The sequence below is a fragment of the Sarcophilus harrisii genome, chromosome 3 (genome assembly GCF_902635505.1).
Source record: "Sarcophilus harrisii chromosome 3, mSarHar1.11, whole genome shotgun sequence".
In the NCBI taxonomy this organism is placed as follows: domain Eukaryota; kingdom Metazoa; phylum Chordata; class Mammalia; order Dasyuromorphia; family Dasyuridae; genus Sarcophilus; species Sarcophilus harrisii.
Window position 1 is genome coordinate 576357077 of NC_045428.1, and position 23907 is coordinate 576380983.

At 44.2% G+C, this 23907-nt stretch overlaps 1 protein-coding gene across 2 annotated transcripts in view; it reads right to left on the reverse strand.

Annotated features, from left to right (window-relative positions):
* Positions 1–3315: 3315 nt before the first annotated feature.
* The window catches only part of PER3 (period circadian regulator 3), a 29089-nt gene continuing 8497 nt past the window's right edge, over positions 3316–23907 (reverse strand). The window contains exons 7-22 of one of the 2 annotated variants that reach the window (XM_031962940.1): positions 23134–23276; positions 21594–21672; positions 20553–20659; positions 19370–19526; positions 18125–18230; positions 16540–16668; positions 15867–15990; positions 13538–13673; positions 12521–12648; positions 10367–10519; positions 8903–9154; positions 7950–8617; positions 7059–7230; positions 6741–6915; positions 6074–6224; positions 3316–5526 (exon numbers count right to left, since the gene is read on the reverse strand). In XM_031962940.1, coding sequence (XP_031818800.1) covers positions 5392–5526; positions 6074–6224; positions 6741–6915; positions 7059–7230; positions 7950–8617; positions 8903–9154; positions 10367–10519; positions 12521–12648; positions 13538–13673; positions 15867–15990; positions 16540–16668; positions 18125–18230; positions 19370–19526; positions 20553–20659; positions 21594–21672; positions 23134–23276 — 2815 coding nt within the window. In that variant the 3' untranslated portion in view covers positions 3316–5391. The remainder of the gene's footprint in view (positions 5527–6073; positions 6225–6740; positions 6916–7058; positions 7231–7949; positions 8618–8902; positions 9155–10366; positions 10520–12520; positions 12649–13537; positions 13674–15866; positions 15991–16539; positions 16669–18124; positions 18231–19369; positions 19527–20552; positions 20660–21593; positions 21673–23133; positions 23277–23907) is intronic. The other variant, XR_004233392.1, reaches the window with a different exon arrangement.

A 23907-nucleotide genomic window follows, 5' to 3' on the forward strand; every position in this document is an offset into this window, starting at 1 on the left:
AAACTCCCAAACAGGGTCATAGAGAAGGGACACTACTGTAACTGAACAATAAATGGACAGTGTTAAAGATGAATATAGAAGCAATCAGTCATATATCTGATCCTTTTTGGTATGTATGTATATATATATATATGTATATATATATATATATATATTTAGATGGAAGTTTTTTAGGTTGTATGCTCATCCAAGGAGACCTGGAACAAGTAGATAATCCTTTTCTCTGACTAAGGTCATTAGGAAATTAGATATTTAATCTAAAAAAGGATGGCAGAGCAAGTACCAAAATCCAAGACTAATATTCAGGGATCTACATGTTTTTTAAAAATTATATACATTTAAATTATTAATAAATTAGAGGAACATAGGATAGTTTACCTCTCAGACCTGTGGAAGGGGAAGGTTTTTATGACCAAAGCAGAACTAGAGATCATTACTGATCACAAAATAGAAAATTTCGATTATACCAAACTGAAAAGTTTTTGTACAAACAAAACTAATGCAGACAAGATTAGAAGGGAAGCAATAAACTGGGAAAATATTTTTACAGTCAAAGGTTCTGATAAAGGCCTCATTTCCAAAATATATAGAGAATTAACTCTAATTTATAAAAAATCAAGCCATTCTCCAATTGAAAAATGGTCAAAGGATATGAACAGACAATTCTCAGATGAAGAAATTGAAACTATTTCTAGTCATATGAAAAGATGCTCCAAGTCATTATTAATCAGAGAAATGCAAATTAAGACAACTCTAAGATACCACTACACACCTGTCAGATTGGCTAAGATGACAGGAAAAAATAATGATGATTGTTGGAGGGGATGCGGGAAAACTGGGACATTGATGCATTGTTGGTGGAGTTGTGAACGAATCCAACCATTTTGGAGAGTAGTTTGGAACTATGCTCAAAAAGTTATCAAACTGTGCATACCCTTTGATCCAGCAGTGTTACTACTGGGATTATATCCCAAAGAGATTATAAAGAAGGGAAAGGGACCTGTATGTGCACGAATGTTTGTGGCAGCCCTTTTTGTAGTGGCTAGAAACTGGAAACTGAATGGATGTCCATCAGTTGGAGAATGGCTGAATAAATTGTGGTATATGAAAATTATGGAATATTACTGTTCTGTAAGAAATGACCAACAGGATGATTTCAGAAAGGCCTGGAGAGACTTACACGAACTGATGCTGAGTGAAATGAGCAGGACCAGGAGATCATTATATACTTCAACAACAATACTAGATGATGACCAGTTCTGATGGATCAGGCCATCCTCAGCAACGAGATCAACCAAATCATTTCTAATGGAGCAGTAATGAACTGAACTAGCTATACCCAGAAAAAGAACTCTGGGAGATGACTAAAAACCATTACATTGAATTCCCAGTCCCTATATTTATGCACACCTGCATCTTTGATTTCCTTCACAAGCTAATTGTACAATAATTCAGAGTCTGATTCTTTTTGTACAGCAAAATAATGTTTTGGTCATGTATACTTATTGTGTATCTAAGTTATATTTTAATATATTTAACATCTACTGGTCATCCTGCCATCTAGGGGAGGGGGTGGGGGGGGGTAAGAGGTGAAAAATTGGAACAAGAGGTTTGGCAATTGTTAATGCTGTAAAGTTACCCATGTATATATCCTGTAAATTAAAGGCTATTAAATAAAAAAAAAAAAATTATATACATTTGTATGTCTACACACATATATACACCTACTTAGAATAAATTTTTACCAGATGTTAAGAAATTAAAGTTATGATTTTTGCAGAGACTGTTCTCACCCTCACTCCTATTGATATTTAAATTTTAAGTCAATGAACCAGTTATCATGAATGTTGTTTTTCTCCAAAAGGCATATAATTCATACCCATGAAATATTAGTAAGCAAAACGAATTGATGAGTCTTGATTAGGTCTTTTAAACTGCTACAGGTAGTTATGAGAAAATCCAGTATGAAAATTTTAATGAAATGGACTTTCCTCATTAGTAAAGTGATGGGGTCCGACTCCATCTAGTTACTTTTAGCTTTAAAATCCCATGATTCTACAAGAGCTTAAGCACAATGATTGTAAATGAAGCAGACGTCTCGGCTAAGCAGGCTTCCCAACACACAGAAAATCCCTATGGAAGTCCATATCCGTTTTCCATTGGCGTTTTTGCGTGGACAAAAATCATTAAAGGTCCACTTTTGACTTAGGTCAGATCTGAGTAGTCAAGGGATTGGAGAGCCGAAAGATCCTGCGTGGAGGGACGTTGTGGAAATAGAGATCAGTTTCCCCTTTAGCTCACAGGTTCCAAGCTTCTGAATGCAGCAATGTACAAAAACAAAAACCTAGCTATCTCAGGCCCAAGGATAGCTCTGATTGTAGTTCATTTGAACACGCTGGACTCAAAAGCCTCTTTAATCTAGAGGTCTTGCCCTAGTTATTGCCGGTTAATAGGGCAAGGCTGAGGTCTGGTCTTGCCTTATGGGACACTGGCAATGGAGGACAGCAGAGTATGAGGTGCCAAGGAGCTGTATCCAGTCAAATCCCATGGATAAAAGGGCTTTTGGAATGGCAAGAGGCTGGGACAGGTAATTCAAATGGATGTTGGCAATGATCACTATAAATGATATAGATGGAGAGGTGATAAGTCTTAATATTCTTTTCATGTATGTAACAGTTCAGGAACTAATCTAAAGCAATGAAAAATGATTCAAATTCAAGAGCTTGGACGGATACTAGGGATGAACGTTCCCCCTCTCATCCCCCATAACTACAAATAACTGCATTTCCTAGCGTTTGCATCAATGCTGTGCTTCAAAACACTCCTTCTGAGCCCAATGTTGTTTTTAGACATCAGGTGATTGTATCCAGAGTTCCGCACTTAATACCTTGGTTCCATAGAACTAGATTTCCACCTAAGGCAACAAATGGCACCTATTCTAGAATCTCCCTCCCTTGGAGCCATTAGTTCAGGTATTGTTCTTTCCCCAAGGACCTTGACCTTGGAGAAATCAGGAGCCATACTTGGCAAGATGCTTCCCATTCTGGAAGTCCCAATTTTTAGGCATTGTCAGATTACTGACCAGATTATGTAGGGTTCTAAAAAATTAGTAAATTTCATATATTCTTCATAAATCTGACTAGCCATTATGTAGATAAAAAAGACACAGAGTACTCTTTGTAGAATCCTTAGGGCCTAAACTCTATTTTAAGAAAAGACATACTTATATAATTTTAATGTACAAATAACCATGTTATACAACTATCATTGTTTAAAGAAATACTGTAGGTAAAAGAAATTTTCTGAAGTCTTAAAAACAGGTTCACTGCTGGTTTTATTTATTTTTACTTAAAAAACAAAACAAAACATAAAACAAACCCAAGACATCTAGTCAGGATATTCATATACAGTAAAAACAAATAAATTCACACATGGCTAATGACAAATTTGGTTGAAAAATTTGAAAAACAAAATTCAGATTCTGATTTGCCTTGCGATTTATAACCAAGCCTCATCTTCACCACAGAATTCTCTCAAGTACATAGCATTCTTTTTTCAAAGAAATTCTCACAATACAATCCAAGAAAAACAGGTGCTGGAGCAGCAACATCTATGTAAACATGGAAAGAGACAATATATATATATTTTTTCAAACATGAATTTCTGCAGGTGAGAATGTAACAATTTCATAAAAACTCAACCACAAGTTTTTGACTGGTTGGAGCCCCCTTGGGGGGCAGGTGGTAACCACTTTACTACTGAACCAGTACATTGTTCACTTTCAGCAGTAGTAATTTCACAGAGTTAAAAAAAAAATCTAAAAATACTATCTAGCCTAACACTGAAGTTATCAAAATGTGATCATTTATAAATGATTGTAAATATGTATGTATACATAAATGTTTCTACATCTGATGCTATATTTTTTTCAGAATCTCACACACACACACACACACCCAGAGCTCTCAGTAAACTGTGTCCCTAAGGCAAATAAACTTGCAACCTTGGACAAAAGTGATCCCAGGAAATTATAGAAGGGGAGAGATTCCTATTATTCTTAGTGTAAGTAGTTGGCTTTCTTTTCTTTTTTTGGAAACAAACCAAATTCTGTGGAATGAGTATTTGACAATGCTCAAATATTTGTTCATCGCCACAAAGAAATCGTAGGGTGATAGACACTTTCCCAACTTATTTTTTAAATGGGAAAAAATTATGGTCTTTTACAGATGGAATGTATGTTTCAGAAACCATCCATTCAGTTCCAGGGCACTGTGGAATATAAAAGTTCTCTACTAATAACAAACAGTTAAATGGCACATGTTTAATTTCCTCGTGGGAAAAGAAAAGTGAATTTTACCTATCAAATGCTCACTAAAAATCCAAAGCTTCCAAGTAGGATTTAGTCCCCCTACGAAAGGTCGGGAGTTGGAGTAAATCGATGAGAAGGTTCTCTTGCAGGTGTCCCACTCTCTGCGTTGATGGAAGTCACATGCATTTCAAATCAAAGAAGCAATCACTCTCCGGAGCACCAGGGAGTAAGCGAGCATAGGAATAAGCCAAATTTAAGACAGGAGCAAAGAGCGACCTAAAAACTTCTGACTTAGGGGATCATCTGGAGTCCTGAAGTAGAGCTCACCCATCTCCAGCATGTTCCTCTGACCTGCGTACCCTCTCACCAAGGGTTGCCCAGGGGGCTCAGGGTCCTGGCGGGGGATGGGGAGGGCCTGGGGAGTAAAGCCCAGGAATGCTAAAAACCAAGAGGATGGAGTCTAAAGAAGGCTGACGGGCAAATTCCCACGAGGACAGAAAGGCCTGTCTGTGGATGTCTACTAAGGCGTACGAATGCTGACCAGACTTTGTTACTCTTGCTGAACAAGGCAAAATTGGAGTGCAAATGTCTTGCTTAAGCACACGTCAGTGGAAGCACCTCTATGGGATGGAGGCAGGGTCTGTCCAGCATGAAACCTGGAGCTACGGAATTCATGGAACGGCCCTGCCAGCCCCCGACTCCACCAGAAGGGGCGGCTCAAACACAGCCGAGGCTCTGGGCTCACGGGGCCCCTCCTCCTGCCTCTATCCCGCTCGGGTGAGAGCAAGCTCGTGCTCCACCATCCAGGGGCTGGAATTGTAAGCTCTTTGGAATTGTGATGGCTGAAATGGGAGCCAAATGCAACCAATGGTTTCATGATACTAGGAACACATTTCAAATGAAGAATCTGAGAGGAAAAGATTCTATTTAGAAAGTCATTCTATTTGGAAAAATAAAAGTCTATTAAAAAATTGAAGAAAACTTTTGGACAGCTCTAGGCATTCACCAATGACTGCAAAGCCATTGAAAAGGCAAAAATTGAGAAGATATGCAAGGCTTCAGAAGGGCAAGGGTCCCAAACATCAGAGCTTTCTGTCTCGCACAGGCCGGGCGGGCGCGTCTCCCTGCTCGGCTCCCAAGCTGCCTCCTTCCAGGCCTTTCTCACACGGCTGCCCCTCCACAGCCGATGAAGGCTTGCCGTTACAGGTGATGCAGCCCTCCAGGAGGAGAAAGAACAGAGCATTAGGTGCCGTGTGCCTCGCTCCAGCCTTCTCCCCCGACCCGCTCTCTGCTGCCTACCACCACCAATCAATTTAACATGCAGGCAGGGAGCACATGCAGTCGCTGCACTCTTCCCTGACTTGTCTCCACTGTCCAAAGCATTCAGTGACCCTAACAGGAAAACGGCAGACTGGCCTGTTTCCAACAGATTCATACCAAACAACAGGCCACCCACCAAAAAACAGGAGGGGTTAAGGGGCTTTTGATCTCCACCCCCCCCACTGCACAACTCAGCTTTATTGTCTGCTCACCTGATTTTAGAGAGAGCCCCCCAAGGCCTGTTCATTTAAAAAGCCCCCCAGAGTAACCAGGCTGGCACACTTGGATGTGCTACCCCAATAGAAGGGGGAGCCGCCTGGTTGGCCAAGGTCTCTACCTTCTCCCTGCCGCTGGAGGACAGTGTGGGAGGCCAGGCCCGTCTCTACCTTCTCCCCACCTCGGCAGGGGGTCCCCTCCTCCCCTGTAGGACTCGGGGCTGCTTACGTGGGTGTCTATTTCCCGAGGGACCCCCTGGCTTTGAATCCAGGGGTGCACTTCGGCCAACTCCTCCTTCTGTCCATCAGTAAAGCGAGGCTGCTGCTGCCTCATGCTTTCCAGCTTCTCCAGGTCCTCTTTGAGTACATCTTCTCTGACCCTTCAAGAAAGGCCATCCCCTTTAATCTGCAGCTTTCTGGCAGGGAGGCTAATCTACCCCAATAAGACATGGTCCTGATTTAGGGACTCAGACTAGACTTTGATAATCCTTCCAACTCTGGGACAATGGAAAGACTGATTTCCAAGCCAGAGACTTATTCCTCCCGGACCCAAGACATCATTCCTCCCTTCTCTATCAAAGGATGCACTTGATGTGTTTTCCAAGAGTTATGTTTGACTGTTTATGTCTACTTATTTATCTTTCGGGGAGGCAATCAGGATTAAGTGCTTTGCCCAGGGTCACACAGCTGGTGTCAAGTGTCTGAGGTCACATTTGAACTTAGGTCCTTTTGACTCCAGGCTAGTGCTCTGTTCATTGCACCATCTAGCTGCCCCAAGAAATATGTTTTAAAATACTTTAAAATCCACAAGCACCTGGAAGTTATAAAATTATTTTCATCCATCTAAATCTTAAATAGCCAGAAGTCTCTAAGTCCAGAGTTCCTTATCACCTTACCTCTCAGGGACCTGATATGTCATCAAGATGCTCTCGGGGGTCTGCTCTATCATCCCCCAGACGGCATCTCTACCTGATTTGTGGGGTGCTTCTTTTTCCTCTGATTTCTGCTCATTTTGGGAGGTTTCAGAGGAATAGTCGCTACTTGCAAAGTATCTGCTGCTATCATTGCTTCCTACCAAAAACCAAAAAAAAAGAAAGAAAATTGGAATTGCTTCACAAGGCCTGATTCAGCTGAGCAGCACAGGGCCTTCTCTGTAGGAGTCCCGGCCCAGCCATTTTGATGGCAGGTGAGCCTCTTGCCCTCCCCTGACCTACCTGTGCCACAACCAGACATGTCGTGGGGGAGTGAGCCCATGGCCTCGGAGCTCACGGACCCGCTCCCCAACGCCGCAGAGCCGGCCCCCACCACAGAGTCCTTGGGGAGCAGCAGGGTGAACAGCCCCTGGGTTGCAGAGTCACGGCCGCGCTCACTGTCACCCGCCTGACGCTGCAAGGAAGAAGACACAGTGTTGTGCTTCTGGCCCCGTGTTCTTGCACCCTTTGGTCTGATGGCCAATGACTTCACTTAGAAAATGGGGCTTGAATGACAGAAACAAGAACTTTTCTTCCTATTCCTGGGAACGCTGTGGAGGCTTCTTTTTCTTGGGCCAAGGTCTCGGCCCCAGCACCTTGCCTGGATGAGAACCCTGTGTGTTTGCCGGGTGCCCACTGCAGCCTCGTCTGGTCCTCGCATGGGGACTGGGGAGGCAGGGCAAGGGAGACTCTGCCCCCTTACAGATGAACAAGCTTGGGCTGCCTGACTGAGTGCCCTGACTCAGTGACTGAGTTAGGACCTGAGTCCAGGGACCTCCCATGGGAGTTTTGCTTTTAACGCACGGACACTTTTGCCAGCTGAGCCAAGAAAAGTGAGTGTTCCTTTAATTCTGAGCTTTCATCAGGTAAGCCTGAGGCCTGTTACATGCATGGGGAGAAGCCACAGAGACCCCCACACAACTTGCAATGCTCCGAGAACCTCTGGCTGAGGCGCTTATGCCGCCAGCGCCTCCTGCAGGCAAGGGCCGAGCCACGGCCGTGGAGAGGCGCCCTCCATGCTGAGGTTTCCATGGGGGATAACAGCTTCGGTGCAGGCCCACACCTTCCTCCCCGCAATGTTGTGGGGCAGCCGCTCGGGGGTGTCTGAGGTCCCTGCTGGGAGCTGTTACTCACGTGCTGTGCTCCTGCCTCCGCCTCCTGTCCCAGGGCTGGCAGGGGGGGCTCGGTGGCCCCCGGCATTTCCTCCTGCAGCAGATTCAGCTGGAGTGGGGAGCTGCTTCGGGAATGACTAAATAAGGGGTGCTCCTGCTCGCTCTGGAGTGCCCACTCTTCTTTGGCTGATCTCTGGCTGGAGGCCAGGGACGGAAGCTCTGGAGGGGGCTCCTGTGGCAGCACTGGCGGGGAGGGTGGCGGCACCGGGGCTGCTTCAGCACAACCAGGCACACTCAGGAATGGACAAGGGGAAGAGAATGGTGGGCACATCTGGGGGCAGGCAGGGGGGCTGTGTAAGACAATGGTCATAAAAGCACCCATGTAAGGAGAAGGGAAGGCCAGAAGTGGCGGCACCCTGCAGGAAGGGTTCGGCCCAGGCTGAGGTCTCAGTCCGGGCATCAGTGCTGGGCACTGTGCTCCCACAGGGGACACCGATGGCAGGACAGGGAAGCCGGCCAGAAGGGAAGGGGCCGAAGGAGAGGCCACGTCTGCTGGAGGCCAGGGCGGTCTGCCTAGAGGCAGCGAGTTCTCCCAGGAACCACTGTTGTGTGAGGACGCGGGGAGTTTCAGACGCTTGTGCCTGCCCTTCTTACCACTGGCTGATGGCATCTGCTTGGAAGCAGCTTCTCCTAAATAATAATGACAAACATGGCAGGGGAAGCCTGAGTAGGCCCCAGGCCGAGGAAGCCTCCCACAGGTATGATGACCAAGGACAGAGAAAGGCCGAGAAGGCCCCAATGGCTCACGACTCCCTCCATCATTACAAAGATCCAATCCTCTCTAACAAGGGATGGCCAATAGCGGCCCCTGGAGAAGGACCACCAACCCCAGGGACGCTCCCCAGCCTCCCCCCAAGCATTGGGAGCTGCTGTGGGAGCAGGTGTGTGATCCAGACAAAACTACGGGCTCAGTACCTGGGACGAGGGGATAGTGCGGCCTGCTTTTGCCATCTGGCTGAAGGTAGGAGCAATATGGAGAAGATAGGATCTTTTCCCGAAATCTGTCCACGTAGTTCTTCTCCTCCTTTTGCGTATGAGCAGACAGCACAGCCTTGGTGAGCCCCAGCTGCCGGAAGCCCTCTGGGACTGCAGAGCAAGCCTGGAGGCTCAGACTTCGGGCCTCCGCCTGGTCGGGGCCCACAGCAGCATCATCTCCAGCAGTCACTTCTGCCAAGGGAAAGGAAACCTTTGAATCCATGAATACTCACTTTATAAAATACAGTTGTACACAATATAAATGCCCTTAGAAATGTGGCAACCCAATACTTTGTGTGTGTTTACATGGGGGATTACTGGTATGTCCTACATGCTCAATATTGCTAATTCATTTAAATAGTAGGGAAAATGCTGTTACGGCTCAAAAGCATTGGGAGTGAGAATTCAAAATTGAACCATCAATCTACCTAACCTCTTTGAGATGACCTAAGAAGTTGGAAGCCACAGTCATCTCAACAGTCATTTAGCTGGAAACTGGGTCAGAAGAAAAGTGCAAGTGGATGCCTTGCTGTGCCCACAGAGAGGGCCCAACACTGGTGGCGAGCCTAGGCTCCCCTGGACCGGCCTCCGAACTGTGCACTGAGTGACATCACCCAGCAACTGCTTTCCTCCGGACAGGGCTTCCAGGCTTAAAGCTTTCCTCACCTGCACCTCGGTGAGATCAAGGGAGTCCGCTTTTCCCCCCCATATAGCCAGCACAGGCCACCCTGCCCATTGGACAACAACCGTGGTCAGTCTAACATTTCTTCACACCCCCACTCCCTTCCCCCTTGTTAGACATATCCAGAATGCAGCACACATGTTACGCCATCAGAACCAGGCAAAAGAAAACTAAATTTATGGATAACTGAGAAACTTCATTTTCACCATTAGTTTCAATAGCCTCCCCAGTTGAACCATTCCCCCCTGGCTCCCATTTCTCAGACCATCCTCCAACAAAAGCAACAAGTAAAAAAGCCCAAAAGGAATGCTGAAAGGCTTAGAAACTGAATCAGTTTCTGAAATCAGTACTTTTACGGTCAAAGGAGGAGCGACTGTTTGGCCTGTTAATACATGACCAACTAACATTCTACTGTCTAAACAAAGCCACTTATCATACTGTATGGCAAAAGGCCTCGATTGACCCTTTCTTTAAAGGTCAGTGCCATAAGCAACTCAAACCAGCTCTATTAATAAAGACAAAAAAAAAATTTCCAAACGAAAATGAATGATCAGGTTTCCTCAAAAACCTTCCAAAGTCAAGGAAAGAAAAAGATCCTTATAATGGAGAAGACTGTAAAAAATACAGAAACAAAGGGAGGTGGCAGCAGTGCCAGTTTTGGTGGCTGGGGGCAGCTCCCAGGGGAAACAATTGCAGACTCCCGCCCAATGGAGGGCCCATACCTGATTCTGGGTGGGGGACGTGCACCAGGGTGCTGCGGTAGCTGCACTGGCTTGTGGTGGAGAGCACGCTCATGGCTTTGGGAGAAAGTGCCAGCGCCGGGCGGTCATCTTCAGTCCCTACAGGTGTGTCCAGGACCGGAATCTGGGGAAAAGCTAGTGAGAGCGAAGGAACACTTGTGAAAAGAACACTAAGACCTCCTTTTGAAGCAATCAGACCAACCTGGTCCTGGGCCCTGCCCTGGGCGGGTCGGGGTGTGTCCTTCCACAGGGAGGCATGTACACTCATAAACAATCACATGGGGTACCAGGACTGGGGGGGGGAGGGGGGGCAGATTTCCCTCTGGAGTAAATGCAGAAAGGCCTCATGGAGGGAGGATGAGCACAGAGGAGAGAAGGGGCCGGATGGGGGAAGAAGCCAAAGAACCAGTCTAAGGGTGGACAGATGACCACAGGCAAGTTGGGCACTAACGCGAGTCCTTCTGACACTGAGACTTCCCCGGTCATGAGCTGGGGGAAGCTGGTGACACGGGACTGTCACTGAGGGCTTCTGCGGCTCCTTGGGAGCTGCTGGGGTTACAAAATAAGAGTGAATTGGGGGGGGCCAACCTATGAAGATCTAGTGAGATCTGGAGCTGAGAAAGTGTGGTTGGCTGGGAGGAGGAATCATGAAAACGGAGAGGAACTCCAGGGAAAGGCTGGCCAGAGACAGATGAGCAGGACTGAGAAAAGGCCACCGGACTGGCCATTAGCTTTGGAAAAGGGGCTTTCAGTTGGAGGAGGTGGGAAAGGTAACCAAATAACCACCACCACCAATAGTCTAAATGCCTGCTCTGAGCAGAAGAGGCAAAGGACAGCTCCTGCTCTCATAACCCACTGGGGGAGAGAACAAGGAAACAAACCCAGGCAGTTTCCTGCAGTTATATGCAGAACAAACAGAAGGAAGGAGAATTAAGAGGGGTTCTGGAGAAGACGGGGTATTAATGGGGACTCAAGGAAGCCAGGAGGCAGGGATGGAAGGGAGAGCACTCCAGGCCTGGGGACAGCTAGAGAAAGCACTGGGAAGCATGGAGATGGAGGGTCTTCTTAGTGGGAGGGCCAGGAGGCCAGTATCCCAGGATCAGAGTACATATAGGAACTAAGATGAAAGAAACTGGAAAGAGGAGTATGGGGGGGAGGGGGGGGGAGAAAGAGAACAACAGTAAGTTATGAAGGGCTATTTTATTTTTTATTTGATTCTGGAGATCATAAGAAGCAAAGAGAGATTGTTAGGCTGACATGGTTGTCTCTGTACTCTGGAGACCCAATGGAGGATGGGCTGGGGTGGGGACTTGAAGCAGGCGGCATCTTGGGCAGCTCCTACCCCCATCCAGTGTGAGGCGAGGAGCACCCGCACCAGAGCTGGTAGTGTCAGAAGGCAAGAAGGGGTGAATCCGAGAGGCACTGACAAGGTGATAGGCCGTGGCCACAGTCTGGCTAAGTTAGAGGCAGTGAGGAGCCCAGGATGGCTCCTGAGGGGCTGGGAGGATGATGAGAGGAGCAGGCGAGGGTGGAGGGTTTGAGGGAAAACACAGCAAGCTCAGTTTGGGACAGATTGGATTTAAGATGTCTACTGTAAATTCAGGTTGGGATGTCTGAAAGGCATTGAAATGCCAGCAGAGAGCTTAGGGCAGGAAATGCAGATCTGAGAATTGTCAGCACAGATAAGCCAGAGTGTAAGGCAGTTCAGAAGTGAGTGAAAGAAAAAAAAAAAAGGTGGCTTTAATATTCCAAGGAACACAAAGAATCTGAGTTCTCCAGTGTGGGAAAGCTTCCCTCTTCTCTAGTAGGTAAATCCTAAGCAACTGCTGGAGGCTCAGGGGCACAACTCTGGCCAAGGCACAGTTAGGCTTTGGACCCAGTTCTTCTCGACTCCAAGCCCAGTACTTTATTCACTATGTTGAATTACTCATATAAGGATGTATTATGGACATCAGAATCTTATATTAGGGGAGAAAAAATACCCCCTCAAAATAAATCCTTTCCTGGCCTAAGAGAAGCTATATGAGATTGGGATTGTCTTATATGTAAGGAAATTTAGGAGAGTGAACCCTCTGAATTGAGCCATATTTACTGTTACAGATACTTTCATTCTAGATGAAAATGGTTTCCATTTACCGTCTAGTGCCTGGGCACCAGCTGGTCTCTGACTGATGTGCTGGTCTTCTTCAGAGGAGGAGGAAGTCGTATTGGTGCAGGAAATACACTTCCTCTTCAAGGCAGGGATGTTGTAGCTCTTGAGATACCTGCATCAGAGGCAGGCCACAGACCCCCTCTTACCGTGTGCAGGTACACACATATGAATATATATGTATATCCTCACGTATTCATTATAACATTTTAAAATCTAAAGGACACATCTCTGTGGACATGACACAAACATGCTGTCTGTGCAGGTTATCAATAATTGCTCTAAATTTAAGTATACTTAATACTTTTCCCAAAAGAGACAAACATCTTTGAGACACTAACAGGGTCACCTTTATGCATTTTTTCGTTTTATGAAAGAAATGATTTTAAAAAATGAAAAGCAGTAAAGACAACCTAAAAAATGGTATAGAGTTATTGAAGGGGTCCAATAATCAAATGCAACCCCGTATAACCTTGTCCAAAAAGGAACTTTGGGATAAATGCCCTCTCTCCCAACCACATCTGCCATTCTCCTCCTGCCCTGAGGGCACTCCCATATACCCCATCTCTCCCCAGGGACTCACTTATTAATTTTTTTTTCATAAGCCAGAAAAAGGACCATGTTTTTCAACATTTTCCCTGACTGCCACTGGCCTACTGTGGGCTCTAGCCCTTTAGAAAATGGGGCAATAATCATTATAGCCCTACATACAACCAGACATCTCAATACAATAAATGCTCCTTCACTGTATCTCTTTTATCATTCCCTTGACCAATTACTTTAATTTTGAATTAACTTTTATGCTTGTACTATATCTCCTTGAACTAGATTATAAATCAAGTAGAATCTTATATTAGGCTACTTTAGATTCCTCTGGTATTTACCAAGGAGCCTTCAAAGTGGACAAATTGATTTATAATTGCTTGATAATGAAATTTAAGGCAAAATATATTTAGAATATATGGACCTTACAATGACCACTTAATTTTTACTTTTCTTCCCACCTGATAATACTGTCCACACAATTGATCTGTTGATAGGATGGAATGTGCTGATCCTTTCTCAAATCATCACAAGAATCAGTGCCCAAACTACCATTTCTCAGCTCCTGAGATGAAGGATGAGAAGACTTCTTGTCACCTAGAAAAGAAAAATAAGACATTTCTCAAGGATGTGTTAGCATATTTTGATATAGACAGAAGCCACAGTTTCCAGAATAATCAAACCATCAAAGCTTTCACTCTCTCCAACAGCCTTGCTGAACCAGATACTGGGAGTAGCCACATCCTGATCCAATGGTCAGTGGCTTGGATGGGTGGGAGGAGCCCTGTTGAGCCAGCTAATGACAGGCAACTGACCAGTGAGTGAGGAAATATTCTTTAGTTTCTAAAGGACCATGGAATGCTCTCTCTCAAGAGAGAGCAGAAGAGGAAAGATGTAGTGACAATGACCATATTCCACAGCATGTGCCCTGGGGCCATAAGCTCTCTAAGGCCAAGGAAGGGGTCTAACCATTCTTGTCTTGCACCTCTGCCAGCATACTGCCTTAATAATGTTTACAGAAGTCAAGAGAAGCTGATTCTCCCAGATGGGAAGAAGGCTTTTTCATGAGAGATCCAGGAGGTTTGGGCCAAATGGGTACTGCAGAGGTGGGTCTGGGAGGAAATGCTTAGTGGTCCTCCCCCATGAGAGGGAGGCTGAGACAGGGATGCTCCTGAGTGAGGAGGAGGAAAGCTCCTGGGAAACGCTGAATCTGAGAAGAGCTTTACTGCCAGCGGCGCCTGAGAGACGGTCACGAGGGAATGGGGTCAGACAGCTGAAGAGGGACACAAAAGACTTTCTGTTCACTGTGATGTCACTGCGGCTCTACAGACCAAAGACAAAAGCTCCACTGGGAGCTGAGCAGCCAGCCCACGTAAATATCCCAGGAGAGTCCTTCAAAAGGAAGAAGCAATGTGCCTGTCAGACCCCGTCAGAGGGGTGAAGCCTCTGGACCATGCCACGTCCAAGACGTTTCAGTCACGTTCTCCATAGTCCCATCTGGGGTTTTCTTGGCAAAAATCCAGGAGGAGTTTGCTATTTCCTTCTCTAGCTCATTTTACTACATGAGGAAACAGAGGCAAATAGGGGGAAGTGGCTGGGTCACACAGATTTGAATTCAGGAAAATGAGTCTTCCCGACTCCTGGCCCCACACTCTCCACACTTTGGTGCCATCTGGGCCATCAGAATCAACTTAAAGAATTAATGAATATCAAGTGCTTGCCAGTTTGGGGGCACTATTTTATGGTAGTTCTTGCTTTTATTTTAACAGTAGAAATGAAATTTGACTCTGCATTCTTGCAATTTCTAACAGGAAAGTTTAAGTATTGTACAAGTAGGTTCCCCAAATTAATGCTCAGAAGGACAAAAACAACCTGGCCTCCACCAATATTAACCCTTATGTCAAAGAGAGGATTAAAAGAAGATAAACCATCCAAACTAGACATGGTAAATAGAAGGCAACTGGAGCTTAAATTTTAAGGTTTTCTTCTACAGTGCCACTGAGGGGCACCTCCAGGAATAACACCACTGAGGTAGGGTCCACCTCAGCTATCATGAGCATAATGCATTCCTATACAAAACGGTAGGGCTGCCACCCAAAAGATGTTAAAATTGTATTCTTACCTTATTAACAGAAACACAGTCTAAAAATCTGGATTTCACAGCTTGTAGTGGGTAAACTATCAGAAAAATATCTCAAGTGTCTAGGAATTCCTTGGCATTGGCCTAATTATTGGCATTATCTCCTAAGAAAAATGTATCACAGCCAAATAACTGTGACTAACTCAGAGTACAAAGAAATATTATTAGGAAATATCCAAAATCTTTAAGCCAAACACTGTACAAGTGATTGTAAAAAGTAAAAGTAAAATAAAGTAAAAAAGTAAAAGATTCAGAAGACCATATGTGTAGAGAGCTGAAACTCTGGAGGTGTTGCACTGATGTCAGTTCAGTCACTTAGGGCTAATTACTGATTGGACAGTACTCTATGGGCATATGCTTGGAAAATGGCCCTTCCCACTATCCTGTGCTGGCTCAATGACTGGTGTATACAGAGGATTGTAGGAGGGACTAGGAGGTGGAGTAAGACTAGCAGAGTCACTTTGGCTGTAGATGAGGGAGAAAGCGGTCCCGGAGATTCTGCTTCCATCCTGTTCGATGATGCGTCTAAAGACCAAGAATAAAGACTGAGGACTTTTGCTTATCCTGCCTCCGGCTGATTCTGGGGTGTCCTGGGTGCTAGCGCAGTCGCCACACATATGAAAATCACCTAGCAGACGATGCTCACTCACCTCCCCGGCTCTCTGATCCTGCAAACTGTTGTTGGTTTGATACTTTGGTCCTTGACTCAATGTACAGCTGCTGACCCACGTTTTTAATTTGGTTGACAGTGGCGCAGACCTGCTGCAATGTCATCTTAGGAGGGGAAAGGGAAACAAAAGCAAAACGCATCAAGATAAATGACAAAGGACAAAGGGGGATCAGGCCAGAGAGGTTAGTTCTCCGGATGAGTAAAGTGAGGCACGGGGGGCTGTCTGAGGCTAGCTTGGAGCTCACGCTTTCCACTGTCTGCCCAGGTTTACAGTCCAAACCAGCTCCAAACCTCCAGCTCTGAGAAGGGAGTCCCAAGAACTGGCCAAATTGGTGCCATCTCAGGTGTTGTCTGCTCAGCAGGAGGCATACCAGGGAGTCAGGAAGACCTGGCTCAAGTCTAGCCCTGCTGAGGCTGAGGCCCTGGGCCCTCAATCTCCTCATCTGTGAAATGGGATCATGAGAGTGCTTTGGTCCTAGGATGTGGGTAAGGTTCCAACAGGATGAGAGCTCTAAGGAGCTCAGCACTGGCATGTAGCAGGCACTTACTTAGCTAGATTCTGAATTAAGCTGGCCACAGAGCAAGGGCTGGGCTCAAAGCACACACACAAATCGTCCCAAGGGTAAAGGAAATGACTGGAAGGAGGCACTTACTGGCTCTTTCTGCATTTCCTCCACACAATTGCCGCTAGATTCACTGGACGATGCGATGCTAATGTAATGTTCTTGCGACCCATTGCTGCCCAGGCTCCCATAGCCGCTGGACCCACCAATGTGAACTGGCTGCAAGAAAAGCTGTCTCTGAGACCTAAGTGGATGGCAAGGGCTTGGGCATCCCACTCGCTGGGTCAGGCCCGGCACTCAGGAAACCTGGGCTTCCCTCCCAAGGTTAGCGCATGACGTGGGAACTTCCAACCCTGTTAGCCAGACATCTGGAGCAGGCAGCCAGAGAACAATTCTGAAAGTGTGACCCCATCTTCTCTCACCATGCTCTCATCCCGTCCGATGTTTCAGGCCCATTCCCCTCTTCTATGCTAGTGAAATACTTGCAGGGACTGTCCTTATGGCTTGTCAAATGTCAAGGACAAGAGACCATCCAGGCCTTTACAAAAAGGCCCTTCCTGCTGTGCTGTTCCTACTGCCCTCTTGTTTGAGGGAGGGGCGATACTTAAAAGATACTTAAAACAGGAGCCTGAGGCCTGTGAGGGGCCAAATGGAACCATGTAAGGGGAGAGAGGGGCCTAACAGAGGATCTCTAAATGCTAGGGTCATCTAAAAATTTTCATGCCACAGGCTCCATGAATTATCTTAAAGGAAAGCTGAGAAGTGAACAAATTAAAACATAAATGACCCCACTTTCACTGCTCTCAGACAGAATTTCAGAGCTGGAAGGCACTGTAAAGAGAATATAGCCTAAGGCTTTCATTGAACAAATAAGGAGAGGGCTACGGCTTATTCCAAGTTACACCAGTCAAAAAGCTGGGATTTCAACAGGGGTCTTTCTACTGCCAAACCATGGAAGCCCCAGGACTATGGGAAAGTTTGAAAACCACCAGGCTTACACTGTATAAATACTCATGTCAGAACTTTGTACTTTTGGAAAATATTGAAATGATTCTGGAAATAGCCACTTTTAATAATTCATTCCACAGTCTAATTTTACCTTCAACCTTTCAATGGCTAGGGAGAATGTGGAATTTCCTATTCCCAATGGATTTTTTTCTCTCAGAATTATTAAGATGTACTTAAGTAAAATCCAGAGGTTGAATGCATTGGTATGTCTGGGGAGAAGAGAGAATGAAATAAAACCTCTAGCAATATAGAGAAGGGGAGGTATACAGCTTACTGTCCCCCCTCTCCCCCCAATGACAGGACATAATCAATTCTCATAAATATAAAGAGGTTACCTGCACTGACCAAGAACAAGGGTAAGAACCACCAAAAAGAATAAGACAGAACTTTTGTGGGATTGACAGAGGAGGGCAGGAGAGGGTAGGCTGTTCTCTGGCATGGAGGAACTCCGAGCTGCAGCAGAGCTGTGCCCATGGAGTCTGCCCTACATCAGAGTGGAAGGCCCTGGCAGCAGGGGCCCTGGACCAGGCCTCCTGGGGAGAGGTGGGCTCTACAGCCCAGGGCAAGACATCTGAACCTGCAGCAGCCACAGTGAGGTTGCTCTGTGTACATTGGGAGAGCTTGTCTCAAACAGATCTGGGAGGAGGGCATGCTTTTTAGATTTTACCTGTAAGAGAAGTTTATAAATTTGATCTTGTAATTCCATTATATCTTTGTCAATACTGCTCATTTTCTTGATTCTGGTGGCAAAAACATCTTCATTTAGTGGGCTCCTGTCAAATGCCAAGTGAAAGACAGTGTGTGTCAAGCTGGATAGAAAGCTCATTTAAAAATAATATAAAGTATTTTATATAACAGACAGTTATGAAGATGACCTATATGATTCTTCCAGAGAACTTTGTGCTCTATCCACTGTGCCACCTTGCTACCCACAGCAGACATCTGTGCCTTTCTAAAGGAGCCCTGAATCTCTCTAAGTAAGAACAAAAGCATCATGTCCACCAAGTTCTTCTTCTTTTTTTTAAAATTATAACTTTTTATTTACAAGTTATATGAATGGGTAATGCAATGGGTAGCATTGACAATCGCCAAACCTTTTGTTCCAATTTTTCCCCTCCTTCCCTCCATCTCCCCCCCAGATGGCAGGTTGACTAATACATGTTAAATATGTTAAAGTATAAATTAAATACAATATAAGTATACATGTCCAAACAGTTATTTTGCTGTACAAAAAGAATTGGACTTTGAAATAGTGTACTATTAGCCGGCGAAGGAAATCAAAAATGCAGGCAGACAAAAATATAGGGATTGGAAATTCTATGTAATGGTTCATAGTCATCTCCCAGAGTTCTTTCAATGGGTGCAGCTCTGCCAAGTTCTTTAAATTGTACAAGTGCTCATCTGATCCTGCAGTGGCTGTGGTCTCAATTCTCTGTTGGGCCTATTAGCAGTCAACACCATGAGAATGGTATGAGAACTGGTTACCTCTTATATAGCTGAAATATAGATCTTACTTTCAACTTGTCTGATTGTCCATGTTAAAGCAAATGCTTTAAAATACTTTAAAAATAGTAATAACGGTTTTATTTCTGTTAGAAATTATTAGTTACTAATTATTCTACAACTGGCCATGACTCCACCATAATGGAGAAAACTCATCCTCAAAGGAATCACTTCCTATTTCTACTTCAGAGCCACAAAAAATTAAAACAAGGAGTAACTCGAGAATTGAGAAGCAAAGTCTCATCTTCCTCAAAAGATAAATAATTCCTTTATCAAAAGGTGTTTTGAAAGCTCAAATGGCCATGGACTAGATAACCCTTAGTGAATACAGTCTATTGGAGTCCCCACGAGGAAAGTCTTAGCTCTCCACACTTTTTGCTCAGAAGACTCAGCACCTTCACTGACTTACGTTCGAACTTTGTGTCGGCCAATGATGAAGGAAACTTTGCGGCTCCATGGATTCACAAAGCTGGACCAGCTGGAATCCAATACGACATAATCTCCATTCTGAGTGCAAAATCTAATGGGTGAATGTTCAAAGGGAGGTTGGCCTGCATACTTCAAGACTACAAAAAGCAGCAAAACAGAAGCACAAATAGTTTAACTTAAAGACACTGGCCAAGAAAAACTATTTCTGTATCTACTCTGAAGTTACACAAGAATGTGTTTTCTAGAAAACTCCTTTCAAAAGCATAATGAAAAAATGGATTTAAAATCCTTTCTTTCTCCCTGTTGTTCCAAAAAATATAATTTTTAACTGAACGAATAAAATCTAACACTTAAATATCGGGGTGGTTGTACAAAAGCAGGCAAATCCAATGCATGGTTGGTAGAACTATAAACAGTTCTTGGCCTTCGGGAAAACAATTTGGAAAGAAATGATGTGAAGAAAGTGTCTAATAGGCCCCATGCTTTGACCCAGGGGTTCCATTGCTTGGTATATATCATGAGATCAATGCAAAATTAAATCACCACAAACCAAAAAAGTTACCAAGGTCAAGAACAACTAATCTAACCATGGAGTGAGGGATCAGCCACATAAATTGTGGTATATGAATGTAGGGGAAGATGGAGTATGGGAGAGTAAGAAATGGTGGCCTAGATGATCCCGAGGGTGCATGTGAAGACCTAGGAAAACTGACATCAAGTGAAGGGGCAAACACAATTACTAGTAAGAAGCACTACCATGAAATTAATACTGTGTGGAGATAAACGGGGATCGTGGCTGTCTCTTGGAGAGAAAGGAGAAGGCCCCTGTCACCTCCTATTCTTCACAGAGGTGGAAGGCCAGGCACTGCATATAACCTATTTTGCTGAACTTTTCCCCCTTTTGTTATAAAGCATGATTCTCTGAGAAGGGAAAAGAGGAAGGATACAATGGGAAATAAAAGTGATAAAAAGACAAGAGATCAATAAACCATATTAAAAATTAGCAGCAGATTCAAATTGCCAGACAATTGGAATTCAGTGCATTGCTCATTATGTTGAGAGCCAAAGTCTAATCAGAATTATGAGTTGGGGTAATGACAATAATAAATAATGCAGAATTCACATGAGAAAAGCCCTTTCCTCACAGGGAAACTTTCACTTACTTTTCTGATGCACAGCAAACATCAGAGGACGGTCTTCTGGATGCAGGTACATTAAGACAGAGGTTCCAATCAGATCCTGAGGGAGGTAGCCCAGCAAAGGTACAGCTCTGGGATTGATATATAGCACCACAGAGAAAAAATCCAAAAATGGTAAGATTTGTGAACACTTTCTAACCAAATCTAATTTTCTAGTATTTCCTCCCCAAAGACAATTTCAAATAGCAAAAATTAGCACAAAAAGCTCTGTCTAGGATGCTGGCTAAGAGTGGGGACTTTCTGAGGAGCTCGTAGGAAGGCTGTGTAAAAGCCAGCTGTACAGATTTTTCCTATGGCCGTAAAATGAGAACTGACAACACAAGCAGTTTCAGAGGTCACACTAGCACTGTGGCATTATTTAGATCCCATTCTTGCTATCTGGCTATCCAGGGCTACATCCCAAAACCAACACCAAGCCTTGGATCCAGGACACAGTAGTTGGTTGGTTTCAGCTTTTTTCACGTGTGAAGGCCTTTTCAGATTTAATCATATTCAACCACATCCTAACCCAAGGGGGAGGTTGTAACAGAGCTTTTATATTTATAGTGTGGTCCAGACAGGACGAGTCAGAACCTGCTCATCCAACCATCTGGCCTGAGCCAAGTCTTTCCTCCTTGCCAAGTTTGGGTATCTGCAAAGGAGGTGATTTCTGCTCTGTCTACCTGTCAAGATCAAGTATGATATACAGAGGAAGCACTTTACAAATGGGAAAAGACAAAAGCAGTTCTAACAGTCACTGGAGCAAAGTTAAAAAAAAATTTTTTTTTATTATAACCTTTTATTTACAAGATATATGCATGGGTAATTTTTCAGCATTAACAATTGCCAAACCTTTTGTGGAACAAAATTTTTTAAAACAGTAAGATCCAGTTTATCAGATCAAAAAAAGACAGACAGAAGATAAATCAAAGCCAAGTGCTCCAATAAGGTAAATCTCAACATACTGAATGGGAGTCATTTTCAGAAATGCATTTCTCACTAGTTTAGGTTTATAGACATACCCACCTTTCATCCACTTCAAGAAACACACACCCTGGAGTATGGGTTGTTGTAAAGATCCTTTTATTCACAGGGATCCGTGGAGCTAGGAAAACACACACTTAAGATCTTTAAAATGCCAATAAATACTAAATAACTTTACAGTAAGTTATTTGGTGAATTTGTCTTCTATTTCAACTATGAGATCACACATAAGGAGCACAAATTTTTCTATTTAAAACCAGTGACATAAATTTCACTGGCAAATACAATTTTAGATGCTGACAATTTTCATTAAAATCCCATCAACACTTTAAACTACATGATTTTGAAATGGGGGAAAGATTAGACACAGACCCTGTTAAGTCTTCCATGCACAATATATGTAAGTGTATATATAGACAGAGAAACATAAAAAGCAACTTAATATTAATACAGTGATATCTAAGAATTATAGAGATGTGGAAAGGCATTTGAAGATCCCTGGAGAATGGACTTATTTCTTACTTATCATATAGATTCTAGACCTGGGAAAATTTAAGGAAATAAAAATTTCTAAAGACCCAAAAAACAACCTTTTGAAATGCACCAAAAATAAAATTTGACAATACTACAAAAACCTTTTTTTTTTTTTTTTCCTGTATCTGCATTTTCTGACTTGTGTGAATTAAAGAAAGAGGTTTTTTATATGAGTTTAGGCACAAAGCTTTGTCATTAGAAAATAAATGACACTTTAAGCAGAGATCTTCTAAGTATTTTTAAAGTTTACAAAACACCCCCATCTGTATATTCTGGGGAATTTCAGCAGGTAATCTGTTCACCCCTGGTATCTGCTGATGGAGTTTGCATTCAATATCCTATAATTACTGCTCCTAGGTGTAGGGTGCCCCCTAACATAAAGTCACTTTGAAAGGAAGAAAAATGTGGGTGTGTGCCAAATGCATACTTGGGCAGTAAGTATGCAAGTACAGGTTGTACTAGGTTTTAATTGAGCCAAAATGGGGAATGAGGGGAGGAGGGATATGTGAGGAATATTTCAGCTCTTGTACCCAAATGCTACTTTGTAAACACCTCCAAACTGTTAGATCATAGTGACTGACATCCTGATTAACTTAATCCTCACAACAAAATATAACCTCCTTGAAGACAGACACTGGTTTTCCTTCAGTATCCTCCAAATCCAGTACAGGGCTGGGCACACCACAAGCCTTTAATAAATACTAGATGAATGAATTCATTTTACAAGAACTCCCCTGTGAAGCTGAACAATTAAATGGCTTCCAGCATGACCCCTTACAAATCCCCAGTAGAGAAAGGAGTAGAGCTCAGAGACTGTTGTCAAATTCTGCTCCTGTGAGGAAATGACTGAAGAGATTCAAGAAAAGGTCACAGAGACAGGTGAGGGCAGGAGCCCAGGGCCCAGAAGGGCTGGGCCATGTTGGGCCTCTCTCCCCTAATCCCAGGCTCTTTCCATAGCTGTGACACAGGTCCATCACACATATGCGCGTGTCTCCCCACCCTCCAGGCTGCTGTCGCTCCATGCTTAATGAACACGGCACCAACTCACCTTCATACCCAGAGTGAATCTTCTCAACCAGAGCCAGGCAGCAGGGCTCCGACTCCGTGTCAGCAGAGCTGTGTACGTTGATCATATAGGGGGTGATCCGGAATGGATAATAGAGGGCCTCGTGTTCTCGGTCTTTACCTCCTCTGAGGAAATTTCACCAGAATAACTAATCGATTAAATCAATGCTGGTGCTACTTAGAACATGACTGGGCAACATATCCAAACTTCTCACAATGACTTCTCTGAATTGGAAAGGTGTAAATGTATTTCTTTTCAAAGTAGAAAAATATGCTTCGTCTTGCCGCCATGCCCAAATGCTGTTCTCTCTTTGCTATCACAGAATCATAGATTTGGGGTTGTAAAAAACTGTAGAGGTCACCAAGTCCAACCCCCTCGCTTGACAGATGAGGAAACTGAGGCAGACAGCAATGAAGATTTTTGTGAAGTGTCTGAGGCTAGAGTGGCGCCCAGAGCCTCTGTCCACTATTCCATACTACCCATCCTGTCACCTAATTATTCTATAAGGGACCTGCCCGACTTCCCCTTCCATCTCCTTAGCATCCAAACTATTGCTTTTCTCACTTCTGGGGCAGCTGCTGCTGCTGTTGTTAAGAACCAACTGGAGCCATCAGCTGACTTCCAGGATTGCACACACTTGGTATTTTATGATTACAAACATTTCACTACACCAAAAACTGGATCTTTGGCCATTTTTTCTTCTCTTCCTCACTAACTCTTCCATGCTTTTCAAGGCCAAGATCTCCTTGTCTAAAA